The following is a 16552-nucleotide window of genomic DNA, read 5'->3' as shown; positions in this document are numbered from 1 at the left end:
GCTCCTTAGATGCTGTTTGACCCACTATGCTCTTCCAGCTCCACATTTTATTGACTCTGACTTCCAGCATCTGCAGTCCTCGCTATCTCCTGTGAGAGGCAGGATTTTTTTTTACACAGGATAATTGTGGTCCCAGCAGTGATCTGTGTAGCACATCACTAGTTACAGGTAGCTCCAATCAGTATGCCATTCCCCAACCAAATTAGTTTAAAACCCTACCAACAACAACTCTCTCTCCCCACCCCCAGGACCTTATCCCTATGGTTATCAATAAATGCTGGCCCAGCCAGTGACACACACTCCCAATGAATGAATTAAAATAAAGGGGACTTTCCAGGGACAACAAAGGTGTTTGTTGTCGTAATTGCTGAAGCCTTGGTTGATGACAGGAACTGCATCAAGTTTCATTCCTTTATTTTGATTTTGTATCAGTTTAATACAACTGAATGGCTTACATTTCAGACAGCAATTAATATTCAACCACATTGCTGTAGGTTGCGAGTCAGAATAAGACTGTAGGTCAGAATAAGACAGAAGATTACCTTCCCTAGAGGTTATTAGCCAGACAGCCTCTTCCCTCAAGTCTAGCAGTGGAGGCCACAAAACCAGACCACGCCATCTAATCCGAGGTTGCCAGTCGTGTTAAAGCAGTCTCAGCTATCTGAAAGAGTGCTCAACACTGTAGGAACAAGGTCCTTCTCTACTCTGCTGGCATAAACATCACTATTTTCTCTGCAACACCTCACAATCACTCTATCATAGCTACTGCACCCAAGTGCCATCAAGGCTCATGCTCCATTGCTCTCGCTATTGCCTGCAACATCTTCCCTGCTTGCTTTACCCCAACCTGCTATACCATTAACCTGGCTTCTTTCTGTGCCACCTGATCGCTCACTTGAGACACTTTCTCACATGAACCAACCATAAGTGCGCCAGTCACTTTCGTCTTCCACAATACCTGCCTCACCCATTCCAAGAGGAAAACAGAGCAGACAAAACAATAAGGCAGGAAGAGTCAAGTCAAATGGTGTATTGCCCATCATTCCCCCCACCTCAACCCCTAATGAGGATTGTGACAGTGACCATCCTGAATGGGCCTGGACTGGTATCAGAGGACGCCCTTGACTTATTGCACTGCAAACCCTTCAGCAAAGGCCTGCTGGCAACTATGACGAATTTCCTGGCTTTGTGTTTGTGCTAAATGGCACAACAAGACAGCAAAAATATGAGCCTGGTATCTCCGGCTCAGGAGACCAGGCACCTTTTAGGTGCTCTCAGTATGGGACTGGATTTAGGGGCTCATTTCAACTTACTGCACACCAGTGAATTCAGACTGGGGAGAGGCCATACAAACCAGCAAGTTCACAAGTGACTGCAGGACTCGGATTTTGCTTTTAATTACATTCCAGATGGGGCTGTGAGTATTGATCAAAGTGCCAGCTCTCGGATACCTCCTCCTACCTCCCCCGGACCATGACCCCACCATTGAATACCAGACGACTGTGTCCACAACAGACACCAATATCATTTCAGCTGGTGATCTTGCCCTAACTGTCTCTAAGCTCATAGTCCCCTAACCCCACACAGGCCATTTCCATTTCCTTCCCAAAATCCACAAACAGGACTGCATGGGCAGACCCATAGTTTCTGCCTGCTCCTGTCCCACAGAACTCATCTCTTCCTACCTTGACTTGATTTTTTTCTCCCCTTGTTTAGTCCCTTCCCACTTACATATAGAATTCTTCTGACGCTTTACGTCAGTTTCAGAATGTCCAGTTCGCAGGGTCCAGCTGCCTCCTCTTTACCTTGGATATGCAATCCCTTCACATGTCCATCCCCCATCAGGATGGTCTCAGAGGTCTATGCTCCTTCCTGGAATAAAGGTTTGAACCATCCCCAACCACCACCAACCTCCTCTGTTTAGCTGAGCTCGACCTCACTTTGAACAACTTCTCTAACTCCTCTCACTTTCTTCAGGTCAAAGGGGTGGCCATGGAAACCCCCATGAGCCCCAGTTATACCTGTCTCCTTATAGGGTAAGTGGAACATTCCTTATTGATGATGCCAGCTTCAATAGGGGGACCTCAGAAATGCTCACCTTCTTCCTCAACCTAGGATTCCCCACCACCGTGGTTGACAAGGCCTTCAGCTATGTCTGACCCATCTCTGCACTTTGGCCCACACCCCTTTTCTTCCCTTCCACAACACCGATAGGGTCCCTCTGTTCCTCACTTACCATCCCACCAGCATACACATCCAAAGAATCATTAGCTGCCCTTTCTGCCACCTCTAGCAGATGCCATTACCAGACATATATTCCTTTTCCCTCCCTTGTCAGCTATCTGCAGCAACCGTTCACTCCAGTAAACCCTGGTCCACTCCTCCTCCATTTTCAGGAACTCCCCACACCCCTAGGGCACCTTCCCATGCATCTACCTGTTTACCTCTACCCTCCTCAGTCTCCAAGGTCCCAGACACACATTGAATGAACTGCAGATATAATCGCTGTTTCATCTGGAATCTAGTCTACTGTATACTCTGCTCACAATGGGGATCGCCTCTACATTGGTGAGACACAGACAGGATGACCACATTGCAGAACACCCACATTCTGTTCTTAAAAATGACTTTGAGCTACCTGTTGCCTGCCACTTCAACATACCGCTGTGTTCCCTGGCTAACATCCCTGTCTTGGGCTTGCTGCAGTGCTCCAGCGAAGCTCAGCGCAAGCTGGAAGAACAGCATTTCATTTTCTGCTAGGTGAGTCTGCAGCCCTCAGGACTCAATATCGAGTTCAATAATTTTAGGGCATGAACACCTTCTCCCATGTCCTTAACCAACCTCCACATACCAGGCCTTGTCATCACATAGGCTCCTGCCACAAACATCCCCTAGTCAGTTACTAATGCTCCCCATTAGCAGCTATTGATTTCCCCCAGGATGATATTTACCCATTCATTTGTCTGCCCAACTGTTATTCTCTCCATCTGGCCTTCATCTCTACCTATCGTTTACTCTCCCTTCCTCCCCTACCCTACACCCTAATCTTTTCTGAGCTAGAATGAATTCTAAAGAAGGGTCACTGGACCTGAAATGTTAACTCTGCTTTCTCTCTACAGATTTTGCCAGACCTGTTGAGTTTCTCCAGCAATTTCCATATAGGGCTGTGTTCATTGGGGTGTGTTTCTGCTGATATTAATAAATTTCAGCCCAGTTATATGTGTTGTTATTGTGGTCAAATGTAAAATATATCAACCTTGTATTTAAAAAAAGTTAGGCCTTTTAGCACGCAGACGAGCAGCAATTTCTTCACTCAGAGCGGTGTAGAAAATGAAGTGAAAGAAACTGAAGAAAAATTAGCTCTGATTGGTCTGGTTGCCGGGAACAGAGGCACTCAAATTTTAGTTTCATTGAAAAGGCTGGAGAAATTACTTTTGACTGTCATTTTTGAATTTAAATAAATGTGTCGAGTGATACTTCCCTTGTGCATTCTCCATTACAACATCTTGGCCAATCAGAATCCACTTACCAACCATCACCACTCTGTTTTGCATGTAATTTAACTTAAATTGTTTTCCTTTTGAAATGTGGTGTTCTTTACTCTGCCCTGATGTGTGCATTATAATCTTCGATAACTCTTTTTCCATCGATACTTCACTTCCGTGTGATCAAGTTTCTCCATTCATGTATCAATACTTAAAAAAACTGGTCAACACTGATTGTTTTTAAACATAAAATGTCTTAAAAGGTTTTTTAAAATCATGTTTATTAATGATTCTTAATGCTTATGCCATTAAGAAATTTATCCCTATAGTGTTAAGATAGTTTACCAATAATCTGGCTGGGTTTTCCTCTATTAGGCTCAGCAATGCTGTTTTGCCTATGGATGTCTGCAACAGTTAAGAAGGTAACTGTCCCCCTTTCAAGTACCACTGCAAAGTTAAATATACTTGGAAATGATATGCACAGGTGAGGCAGAAAAACATAGATCATTGATGCTCAATCATTTGATTCATTGCCCATTAAAATCAATTGTAGGAATGCTTTGGGCAGTTGACCACAGAAGTAGGAAATCCTGACCTTTCTGTCTCTGGTAACAGTACTCCAGATACTTACATTTCCTGCTCATGTCTTGTTGAATCTTCACACATTCCACCTTGTGCTCCTGTTCCATTGTTTTCATCTCTAACAACAGCTTCTCAATATGTTCTTTCTGCTCCTGAAAACATATTGTGATGAAACTTTGAGCTCAAAAATTATCTCCATCATTCTTTGAATGTAGGGATCACAAAGAACAATACAGCACAGGAACAGGCCCTTCAGCCCTCCAAGCCTGCACTGCCACATTTTGCCCTTCAGTTCTAAAACTGTCTTCACTTACAGGATCTGGATCCCTCTATTCCCTTCCTATTCATGTATTTGTTCAGGTGCTTCTTGAAAGCTGCTATTGTGTCTGCTTCTTCTATGTCCTCTGGCAACACATTCCAGGCACTCACCACCGTTTGTGTGAAAAACTTGCCTCGCACACCTTTTCTAAACTTCCACCCTCGCACCTTGAACCTGTATCCCCTAGTAATTGACCCCTTCACCCTGGGAAAAAGCCTCATACTTTCACTCTATCCATGCCATTCACATTTCACAACCTGCCCAAATAGGTTCTGTTGGAGGCAACATGTATTTCCAATGCTGCTATCTCATTACTTTGATTGAGGCACAGGACCAATCAGCTCTGAAGCTGCAACTATCTCAGATTGAAGTTAAATTTTGCAACATTGCAGGCTAGCAATATTTGTTATGCTTGTTATAATTGTTCCCTCTCATACTACCCTGATACACTGGGAGGGATTGGTTAGCTCAGTTGTCTGGTTGGCTGATTTGCAATGAAGTTCAGTTCTAGCACTGCTGAGGTCACTATGAACGTCCCACCTTGTCAACCTCATCCCTCGCCTGAGGCATGGTAACTCTCATGTTAAATTACCAACAGTCATCTCTCTAATAAGACAGGAGTCTGATGGTCTGCTGGGACTGTGACAACTTTATCTTTACATTTTAGTTCTTCACTTATTTGGGTGAGGTGATGGCCTAATGGTATTATCTCTGGACTGTTAATCCAGAGACCAGATAATGTTCTGGGGACTGGGGCTCGAATCCCACCATGGCAGATGGTGGAATTTGATTTCAATAAATATCTGGAATTAAGAGTCTAGTGATGACCATGAATTGATTGCTGATTGTTGGAAAAACCCATCTGCTTCACTAATGTCCTTTAGGGAAGGAAACTGCCATCCTTGCCTGGTCTGGTCTACATGTGACTCCAGATCCACAGCAATGTGGTTGACTCTTAACTGCCCTCTGGGCAATTAGGGATGGGTAATAAATGCTGTCTAGCCAGCAACGCCCTCGTCCCGGGAATGAATAGATAAAGATTTATGCTGTGAAAAGCATTGATGATTAGGGCCAGCTGCGGCCTGACAATTGGAAAAATTCTCTCACCTGGAATTGGAAAAAATAATTGATTTTGCTACCAACTTCCATCCTGCTCTCACCTTCACCTGATCAATCTCTGACCCCTGCCTTCCCCTCCTTGACATCACTGTTTCCTTCAGGGATAGGCTGGCCACCGATATCCGTTACAAAACCATCGACTCCCACAGTTACCTCAACTATATATACTCAACACCCTGCTTTCTCTAAGAACTCCATTCCAGTCTTCAAATTTCTCTATCTCTGTTGCATTTGTTCTGATGATGCCACCTTTCACATGGAGGTGTCAGAAATTTTCATAATTTTCCTCAGCCTAGGATTCCCTGCCACTGTGATTGACAGTCCATCAGCTGTGTCTAACCCATTTCTCACACTTCTACCCTCACTCCCTCCCTTCCAGAACAGCGATAGGGACCCTAACTCTTCTCTTTTTACCCCACCAGCCTCTGCATTCTAACACCTCCAGCAGGATGCCACCACCAGTCATATATTCTCCTCCCACAGTTAGCATGGTTATAATTTCTCACAAAGTGTTCTGAAGAAGGGTCACTGGACTGGAACGTTAACTCTGTTTTCTCTCCACAAATTTTGCCAGACCTGCTGAGTTTCTCCATCAAATCCTGGTTTTACCCCCCTTCACTCCCTTGTCAGCATTCCGCAGGGACTGTTCCCTCCGGAACACCTTGGTCCACCCCTCCTCCACTTGTCAGCTAGAGGAAGGGCATCCCTCGATTAAGGCAACCAGTGTCTGAATGATGTTCTTGACATAGTATAGGGGCATGTCTCCTAGGAGCCAGCCACTGCCCTTGTTTTCAGTGCCCTCTCTTCCTGCGATTCTGTAAAGAATGTAGCTTTTCATTTTTATGTACTTTTGATCGTGGACTGAAATGAGAAAAGGAATGTTTTAAAATCTAAAATTATGCATATGATTACTGCACATTTTTAAAGCAAGGTATCTGACATTCAGTGTTAAACACTGTTTTTATACTACTTTTTGTTCAATCATTGAATCCCCACAATGTGGAAGCAGGCGCCATTTGGCCCATTGAGTCCACACCAACCCTCTGAAGAGCATCCCACCCAGACCCACCCAATTCCTGTAACCCTGCATTTCTCATGGCTAACCTATCTAGCCTGCATATTCCCTGGACACTAGGGGCAATTTAGCATGGCCAATCTACATAAACTGCTTATCTTTAGACTGTGGGAGGAAACCCACACAGTCATGGGGAGAATGAGCAAACTCCACACAGACAGTCACCCAAGGCTGAAATTGAACCCAGGTCCCTGGTGTTGTGAGGCAGCAGTGCGAACACTGAGCCTGTCTTCTCTGTTAGTTTCTCTTGTTGCACCAAACTCTGTGCAGCTTCAACAACACTCAACAAGTTTGACACCAGAGATAGTGGGAACTGCAGATGCTGGAGAATATGAGATAACAAGGTGTAGAGTTGGATGAACACAGCAGGCCAAGCAGCATCAGAGGAGCAGGAAGGCTAACGTTTCGGGCCTAGACCCTTCTTCAGAATTTGACACCATCCAAGCTAAAGCAGCGCACTTGATTGGTGCCACATTCATAAAAATCACTCCCTCTACCACTGATGCTCAGCAACAGTGGTGTGCACCATCCACAACATACATGGGAACACCACCCTCTGCAAGTTCCCCTCCAAGCCACTTACCATCCTGACTGAGAAATGTATCACTGTTCTTTCAGTGTCACAGGGTCAAAGTCCTGGACTCTCTCTCTAACAGCATTGTAGGGGTTATGTATGTAGTTGGGGGGGGGGGGGGGGGGGGGGGGTGCTGCCCCTTTAAAACAGCAGTCAGGTGACCCAGAGGGGTGAACTTAGGGGTCAGTCTCAGTCCCACCGTTTAGCTGTAAAAACATATAATAAACAGTTCCCGATTCAAATTTCTACAGGCCTTCCTCATGGTCTTTCTATAGCTTATAATTAGACTCAATGAGGCTGAGCCATGGCCTGCTAATTGTGTGCAACCACTGTTTTCAGAAGGAGGGAGGAAACCGAATGTAGCCTGGACTTTGAGAACTTTGTGGGATTCAGGAGGTAGCATAGTCGACTTGCTCAGAGACAGCCCAAAAAGTTGAGGGAAGCACTCACGAGGAGACTTGGGCTGCAGTCGATGCCAGGAAGAAAGGTACTCACTGGCTAGCAGGACAAGAGCAGCGATCGTAAAGAAACTCAGGCTGTAGCCAATGGCTGTAAAAGGGAGTACTTACCCAGGAGCTTACTGAAATTGTTGCAAAGAGTGTTCACCGAGGCGACTCCAGCTGTGAACAGCTACCAGCTACCTAGACTCAAATGGCGGGTCAATTTGGAGCAATAAGACCATTTAAAGAAGAGACAGTTGGTTGGATTCTGTACCCAAATGTTTTACTGCATACTTGAAGTTAAACAGAAAGTGGCCTTTGTGATTCTAAGGAGTCTGGTGTAACAAGAGAAACCAACAGAGAAGACCTATAAAGAATGACGTGAAGTGTTGGATAGTAATTTTGCACTAAAACCACTGATGATAACGGAAGTTTCTGCTGTTATAAATAGGTTCAACATGAAGGAGAGTCATTTGTGGCAACCTGAAAGAAGCTAGCAGAACATTGTGAATTCAAAGGGTTCCTTCAGGATGTCTTGCGGGACTGGATGGATTGTGGCCTTGAACATGAAGCCATTCAATGGAAGCTACAAACAAAGAGAGACCTGGATTTCAAGGCAGCTTTCGAAATCACTACCTTGATGGAGTTGGTAGCCAGCAAAGCAGCACAGCTGGGTGTCAATGCCCAGGTGCACAAAGTAAGCAAAAGCTCAGCAGTGTGTGGTACCAACCACAAAATGCTGCTGATGTGGCAAGTTTAGCCACAAGGAGTCAATGTGTTGGACTCAAGAAGCCGAGTGCCAAAAACGTAAGCGAGCGGGTCATATTGGCTGAAATTGCCGTTTACACCTAAACAAGAGAAGGGGAGTCAAAACAAAACAGTCTTGAGCACAAGGCATAAAACAAATGTCACCAGCCACACAGTAGTATTGAGTCAGCTGAGTCTGTGTAAGAAGCAGCAGGGCCAAAGTCAGCAGAGTTTTGATTAAAAGTTCCATCAATACAGAGTGAAACTGATCATTTCTAGGTTCTTCCAAAATTAGAGGGGAAGACAGGAAAGATGGAAGTGGATATAGGTGCAGCAGTGTCTCTGGTTCCTGAATCAGTTTATAGGGAGAAGTTATGGACATTACCATTGAAGCCTGAAAAGATTACACTACGGACATACACAGAACAAGTGATGCCACTGAAGGGCTATGAGCTGGTGACAGTAAAATTAAGGGACCAGAGTACAGAATGGCCACTTTACGCAGACTCAAACATGAGTTTGCAAGAGATCCTGGACAAGTATGAAAATGTCTTCAAGGGAACTCTGGGGAAAATGAAAGGACTTGGAAATTAAAATACAGCTGAAGCTTGTCTGAGGAGTCTGAAGGAACGTCCTATGCCATTTACCATCTGGCCTAAAGTAGAGGCAGAACTGGAACGGCTGAAGAATCGAGGAGCACTAGAACTAGTGAGCACCAGTGAATGGACCACTCCAATCTTTCTGGTCTTAAAAACAGATGGCACGGTGAGAATTTGTGGTGACTTTAAGGTCATAGTCCAACTAGGTCTGAGTGTGGATCTGTACCTACTTCCACTCATAGAAGACCTATTCAATGGACTGGTATAGAGAAAGAAAATGGGGGAAAGAAAAAAATTGATCTTGTTGCAAGCCTACTTACAGATGGGGTCAGGAAGGAGTCTCTGCCGCTGCTGACGATAACGACACACGGGACTTTTCTGCTATAAGCGACTCCCTTTTGCCATCATTTAAGTGCTGGCTCTGTTCCAGAGGGCCACGGACCAAATTTTAAGTGGATTGCCAGGAGTCCAGTGTTATCTAGACGATATTATGGTCACTGGCTTCTCCAAAGAGGAGCATTTGAGAAACCTAGAAGAAACCCTAAAAATAGGTTGCAGGAGCATGGCCTACAAATAAAAAGAGACAAATGTGAGTTTATTAGGGAGTCCATTGAGTACCCGGGGAAAATACCTTGGCTATTCACCCCATCCATGTCCCTCATGATTTTATAAACTCCTATAAGGTGACCCCTCAGCCTCCGATGCTCCTGGGAAAATAGCCCCAACCTATTCACCATTTCCTCTGGCAGCTAATTCCATACATGCACCACACTCTGCGTGAAAAAGTTGCCTATTCAGCCTCTCTCTCCAACCCTGGCAATATCCTTGTAAACAGGGACAAAAACAGAAGTTGCTGGAAAAGTTCAGCAGGTCTGGCAGCATCTGTGAAGGAGAAAACAGAGTTAACATTTTGGGTCCGGTGACCCTTCCTCAGAACTGGATCCTACAATCCTAAAACATACACAGGGTGGTAGAGGTTTGGAATCCTCTCCCACAGATGGCAGTGGATGTTGGGTCAGTTGTTAGTTTTAAGACTGACATAGATAAATTTTTGTTTAGCAAAGAGCCAAATGAGTTTAGGAGGAGGCAAAGGAGACATAGAGTTCCTATAGAGTTTTCAACACAGAAAAGGTTCTTTTAGCCATTGTGTCTGCTCAGATCATCAAGGTTCCATCTATTCTGAGGAAGGGTCACCGGACCCAAAATGTTAACTCTGTTTTCTCCTTCACAGATGCTGCCAGACCTGCTGAGCTTTTCCAGCAACTTTGTTTTTGATCATGATTTACAGCATCCGCAGTTCTTTTGGTTTTTAACATCCTTGTGAATCTTTTCTGAACCCTTTCAAGTTTCACAACATCTTTCCTATAGCAGGGAGGCCAGAATTGGACACAGTATTCTAAAGTGGCCTAATCAATGTCTTGCACAGCTACAACATGACCTCCCAACTCCTATACTCAATGCACTGACCAATAAAGGCAAGCATACAAAATGCCTTCTTCACTACCCTGTCTACCTGCGACTCCACTTTCAAGGAACAATGAACCTGCATGTCAAGGTCTCTGTTCAGCAACACTCCCCAGGACCTTACCATTAAGTGTGTAAGTCCTGCTCTGATTTGCCTTTCCAAAATGCATCATCTCACATTTATCTAAATTAAACTCCATCTGCCACTCCTCGGTCCATCGGCCCAAATGATCAAGGTCCCATTGTACACTGTGGTAACTTTCGCTGTCCACTACACCACCTATTTTGATGTCATCTGCAAACTTACTAACCACACCTCCTATGTTCACATCCAAATCATGCATATGAATGACAAAAAGCAGTGGATCCTTGTGGCATACTGCTGGTCACAGGCCTTCACTCCAAAAACAACACTCTAAAACCATCCTCTGTCTCCTACTTTGAGCCAGTTCTGTATCCAAATTCTGCTCCTATGATGCTGCTTGGCCTGCTGTGTTCATCCAGCCCTGCACCTTGTTGTCTCGGATTCTCCAGGATCTGCAGTTCCTACTATCTCTGTATCCAAATGGCTAGTTTTCTCTGTATTGTATGTGATCTAACTTTGCTAACCAGTCTACCATGCGGAACCTTGTTGAACACCTTACTTCCCTCAATAAAACACAGTTGTCTATACATAGAAGTGCATAAACACAGAAACTTAGAACCTACAATTTGGAAAATAACCATTTAGCCCAAACAGTTTGGTCACTTCATATTTCTGTTTGTTTTCCATGCAAACAAAAGTCCTAGTAATATTCACCCATCCTGGTTGCACATCCTTTCTCCGCTTCTCCTTGGAAGTATTGAAATCAACCATAATGCCATAAATGCAATACAAATGAATAGCTCTGTACTGAAAACTAGTAAGGTTTTTTTGAGACAGGTAGTCATTCTGTGTAGTAGTTAGTGTTCCATCGTAAGAATATGGGAACATGTGACACTGAGAGCACTCAGTTCCTTCAGCCCGGTTCACCACTCCAGATTATACGTTGTTTGAGATAGATTCTCTGCATCAGCTGGGAGTACAGGTGTACTAACATCAGTGTCTTTGAAGGAGTCAATAATACCAACATCGAGGCCATGATCATTCAAAATCAATTCCATTGGGCCGGCCTCGAGTGTAGGATGCCTGAGTTCCAACGGCCAATTATTCTTTTCTCAGCTCAAGGAAGGCACTCAAACAAGAGGAGGACAATGGAAGCATTTCAAAGACTAATCTCAAGAAATGCAACATTGACATCAATGCCTGGGAGACCTTTACTCAGAAGAAACCAACTTGGCGAAACCTCCTGTACTAAGGGACACAATTCTTCAAGAACACCCATCAGCTCGAGGAAGTACAGAAAAAGAGCCTGAGAAAGGAATGCCATTGATCTCAAGACCAACGTCCAGACCAATTCTTTTTCCCAGAAACACCTATCAAAAGTGTCATCTAAGATGCGATTCTAGGATTGGGCTCATCAGCCACACAAGGACCTATGACAAGCGACACAGAATTTCCTAGGTGGACCATCAAACTTGCTAACAAGTGACTGCTGACAATGACAACATCTAGTTCATGGCTGATCACCTCAATGCCATATCCCCACATTGCTTGATGTCGTTAGTGACCAGAAATCTATTAGTATCTCTCTTGAAGTTAATGACTGAGATTCTACATCACTCTGGAGTGGAGAATTCTAAAATTCACCACCCTCTGAGTGAAGATGTTCCTTCTCATCTGAGTCCTAAATTGCCTGTCTTTTATTCTGTGAATGAGTTACCTGATTTTGGATCCACAGCAAGGGGAAACATCTTTCCTGCATCTGCCTGGCTATCCCTTGAAGAATTTTGTTATTTTTTTATGACATTCCCTCTCATTCTTCTAAACTCCAGAGAGCACAGGCCCAGTCTTCTCAATCTCTCCTGATGGAACAGCCTCTGTTGAACCTCCACTGCACTTCCTCTATGGCAAGTATCCTTCTTTTAGCAAGTAAACCAGAACTACACAAAAAAGTCCGGCTGCAGTTTCATCTGTGTCCTAAACAATTAAAGCAAAACTTTTTTGCTCCTGTGATCAAGTCTTCTTGCAATGAGGGTTAACATACCATTTGCCTTCCAAATTGTTGCTGTGCCAGAATGCTAGATCTCAGTGACTTTTGAACAAGGACGCTTAGATCTCTTTGGACATCAACACATCATTACTCCTATCAAAGTGGTAAACCTCACATTTATTCAAATTATTTCCATCCACTCTTTACACCTCACTCAGCATGTCTAAGCCTTTTGAAGCCTCTTCACATCCCCTCACAATTGACATTCCCACCAAGTTTTGTACCAGCTGAAAACTTGTAAATATTGAAATTGGCCCTCGTATAAAAATCATTAATAAAGGTTGTGAACAGCTAGGGCCCAAGCAGGAAACTATAGGTTGGTTAGCCTGACCTTTATTGTTGGTAAGATTTTCAAGTCTGTTGTGAAGGATGAGGTTGCAAAATACTTTAAGGGCATGGTAAAAAGTTAATTGCAGGTTGGTACTTGATCAAAGCATTTTACAGACTCATCACTCCAGATTTAAATTTCACCAGCTTTAGTACATTAGTCTGGGTTTCTGAATTATTAGTCCTACAGCATTAGACCAGTCTATCATCTGACTGGTTAAGTTCTATCTTTTCTTATTTTTTACAGTATACTGGCTGTGGCCAGCCAGCTCGGAGACAGTCCTCAACTGAGGCGACTCTAATCTCCTGGTTATATATGTTTTCTTTGTCTTTTATCTCCTGGTTATATTGTTTTTGTGTGCGTGTGTAGGTGCAAGACACAGTAGAAATACCGGGAAGAACACCCATGTGACCAAAGAACCAGCAGCGAGCAGAGCCTCCCTGGGGACAATGCCTATGTGAACAAAAAAGTGAGGGGGCGGTCAGGAATACTGGTTAAGTTCAATGCATTACATATTTAGTTGTCGGTTATTGGGAATGAAATCTGTACAGCAGATACTTGACAGTCAAGTACACCAATTAAAGAACACTTCCTAGCATCATAATAAAAGTTCACAGCATGAAAACCAGTGCAAAGTTGCATTTTCTAGAACTTACCTGTTCAGCTATTCTTAACTTCTTTTCTAGATCCTGGATACACTTTTTAAAATGTTCATTTTCATCTGTAAAAGTAGAGAATTTTTATAAAGTATATTAATTCAACTGATCAATCATTTAATCAATTCAATTATAAGCATAGTATCTAATGGTATTTATGAATAAGGAGAACAAACTAACCCCTTAACAGCAAAGCAAAAGGAGGGGAGAGTTTTCCCACAGGTTTTCTGGCACATGCTCTTACTTTTATACTTTCTTACATGACACCTTATCCAAGGAATTCTGCAAGTACATGTCTACTACATGCACTCTATTGTACTTATCTATTCTTTCTGTTACTCCTTCAAGATAATAACATTGTTGCAAGGTAATATTTCACATATTGCTTTTTTTCTTTAGGTTCAACTTTATACTATTTAGACTACTGGACTGTGATTTTGTTTAGAAGGAGAGCTGAACTCCTCAGAGGTGAGGTGAGAGTGACCACAGGTGACATCAAGACACCACTTGACCCAATGAGGCGCCAAAGAACACTGAATTAATGCAAATCAGCAAGAATCTCTCTGCTGTTTGAGTCATACATGGCAAAAAGGAAGATTGCTGTGGCTATTGGAAGTGAATCATCTGCAGATGATCAGTTCCATAACATCGTAGCATGAGTTCCTGAGTCATCACTCCGCCGCTTCATCAATGACATTCCCTCCATCAAAAGGTCAGAAGTGGGATGTTCACCGATGATAGCCCAATGTTCAGCACCACTCGTGACTCCTCAGATAGTGAAGCAGTTCATGTCCAAATGTAGCAAGACTTGGACAACACCAAACTTAAGTTGACAAAGTGGCAACTAACAATTGCTCAACAGTGCCAGGCAATGGTCTTCTCCAACAAGACAGATCCAACCCATCTCCCCTGAAATTCAATGGCATTCCCATAACTAAAACCCCATTGTCAACATTCTAGAGGTTACTGTTGGCCAGAAACTGAATTAGATCAATTTCATAAATTGTGTGGCTACAAGAGTACTTCAGGGTTTAGGAATGTGGCATGTAATTTAACTCCATTCTTCCCAACACCTTTCCACCATCTACAAGGCACAAATCAGGAGTGCAAGTGAATACTCTTCACTTGCCTAGATGAATGCAGCTCCAACAAGAAGGTCAACACCATCCAGGACAAAGTAGTTCATTTGGCAGACATCCCAATTACAACCTTCAACACTCATTCCTTTCCCCTTTGATGAACAGTGGTGGGGCTGTGTTTGATCTAAAAGATGTACTGCAGTACATCATTGTAGGTCCTTCAACAGAACATTCCAAACCCATGGCATCTACAAACCTAGAAAGACAAAAGCAGCAGATACATGTAAACAATAGCAGTGGCAATTTCCCCTTTAAGCCACACATTATCCCACCATCTTGACTTGGAAATATAATATTGTTCTTTGCCTATCCCTGGATCAAAAACCCAGACCTCACTCTCCAACACCACTGTGGGTTTACCTATGCCAAATGGAGTGCAGTGGTTCAAGAAGGCTGTTCACCACCACCTACACATGGCAATTAGGGTTGGGCAGTGAAAAATGGGCATGGCCTTCAATGCTCATGTCATGAATGTATTGAAAAAGATTTTCTGGATTATATTTCTCATGAAATCTATCCATCTCTCCTTTAAATATTCACATCAATATTTCGCTTACCATTTATCTCTTGTACGTACAGTTTTAAAGTGGTTTAAAGTATTCACAAGCTTCCTGAAATGAGCATGCAAACTAAATTTGACACTGAATCACATAAGGAGATATGAAAATGCCACGTCAACCTTTATTGTAAGGGTGCTGGATTATCAGGTTATAAAAGTCAGGTTGCATTAAGATTGAAAGTTAGCGACAGTAAGGAGGCATGGGATTCAGGGAAATTTGGCAGTCTGGATACAAAACTGGCTGTCCAATAGAAGAAAGAGGGTGGTAGTAAATGGAAAGCACTCAGCCTGGAGCTCAGTGACCAGTGGTGTGCCGCAGGGATCTGTTCTGGGACCTCTGTTCTTTGTGATCTTTATAAATGACTTGGATGAAGAAGTGGAAGGGTGGGTTAATAAGTTTGCTGATGACACGAAGGTTGGTGGAGTTGTGGACAGCGTGGAGGGCTGTTGTAGGTTGCAACGGGACATTGACAGGATGCAGAGCTGGGCAAAGAAGTGGCAGATGGACTTCAATTCAGAAAAGTGTGAAGTGATTCATTTTGGAAGGTTGAATTTGAATGCAGAATACAGGGTTAATGGCAGGATTCTCGGCAGTGTGGAGGAACAGAAGGATCTTGGGGTCCACATCCATAGGTCCCTCAAAGTTGCGACCCAAGTTGATAGGGTTGTAAAGAAGGCGTGTGGTGAGTTGGCTTTCATTGGCAGGGGAATTGAGTTTAAGAGCCATGAGGTTATGCTGCAGCTCTATAAAACTCTGGTTAGACCACACTTGGAATATTGTGTTCAGATCTGGTCACCTCATTACAGGAAGGATGTGGAAGCTTTAGAGAGGGTGCAGAGGAGATTTATCAGGATGCTGCCTGGACTGAGGGCAAGTCTTATGAGGGAGCGAGGGCTTTTATCATTGGAGCGAAGAAGGATGAGAGGTGACTTGATAGAGGTTTACAAGATGATGAGAGGCATAGATAGAGTGGGTAGTCAGAGACTTTTTCCCAGGGCAGAAATGACTATTACATGGGGGCATAATTTTAAGGTGACTAGAGGAAGGTATAAGGGAGATGTCAGAGGTAGGTTCTTCACACAGTGAGTGGTGGGCATGTGGAATGCGCTGCCGGCAGTGAGACTTTTAAGCAACTCTTGGATAGGCACATGGAGGATAGTAAAATGTAGGGTATGCAGGGTCGGCACAACATTGTGGGTCGAAGGGACTGTACTGTGCTGTACTGTTCTATGTTCTGTGAAACCACACCTAGAGAACTTGTATAAGTTTGGTTGCCACACCTAAAGAAGATATTAGAGCCTTAAAGAGGGATGCAACAGACATTGAATCAGAG

The 16552-nt window shown here is 43.6% G+C and overlaps 1 protein-coding gene across 1 annotated transcript in view; it reads right to left on the bottom strand.

Annotated features, from left to right (window-relative positions):
- Nucleotides 1-16552, bottom strand: part of LOC109919439 (coiled-coil domain-containing protein 152) — a 68944-nt gene that overhangs the window by 30015 nt on the left and 22377 nt on the right. The window contains exons 4-5 of the mRNA XM_048594241.1: nucleotides 13521-13585; nucleotides 4117-4219 (exon numbers count right to left, since the gene is read on the bottom strand). Of these exons, the coding sequence (XP_048450198.1) occupies nucleotides 4117-4219; nucleotides 13521-13585 (168 nt within the window). The remainder of the gene's footprint in view (nucleotides 1-4116; nucleotides 4220-13520; nucleotides 13586-16552) is intronic.

Source organism: Rhincodon typus, chromosome 3 (genome assembly GCF_021869965.1).
Source record: "Rhincodon typus isolate 14 chromosome 3, sRhiTyp1.1, whole genome shotgun sequence".
Taxonomy (NCBI): domain Eukaryota; kingdom Metazoa; phylum Chordata; class Chondrichthyes; order Orectolobiformes; family Rhincodontidae; genus Rhincodon; species Rhincodon typus.
This window is presented reverse-complemented; position numbering and strand designations above follow the sequence as displayed.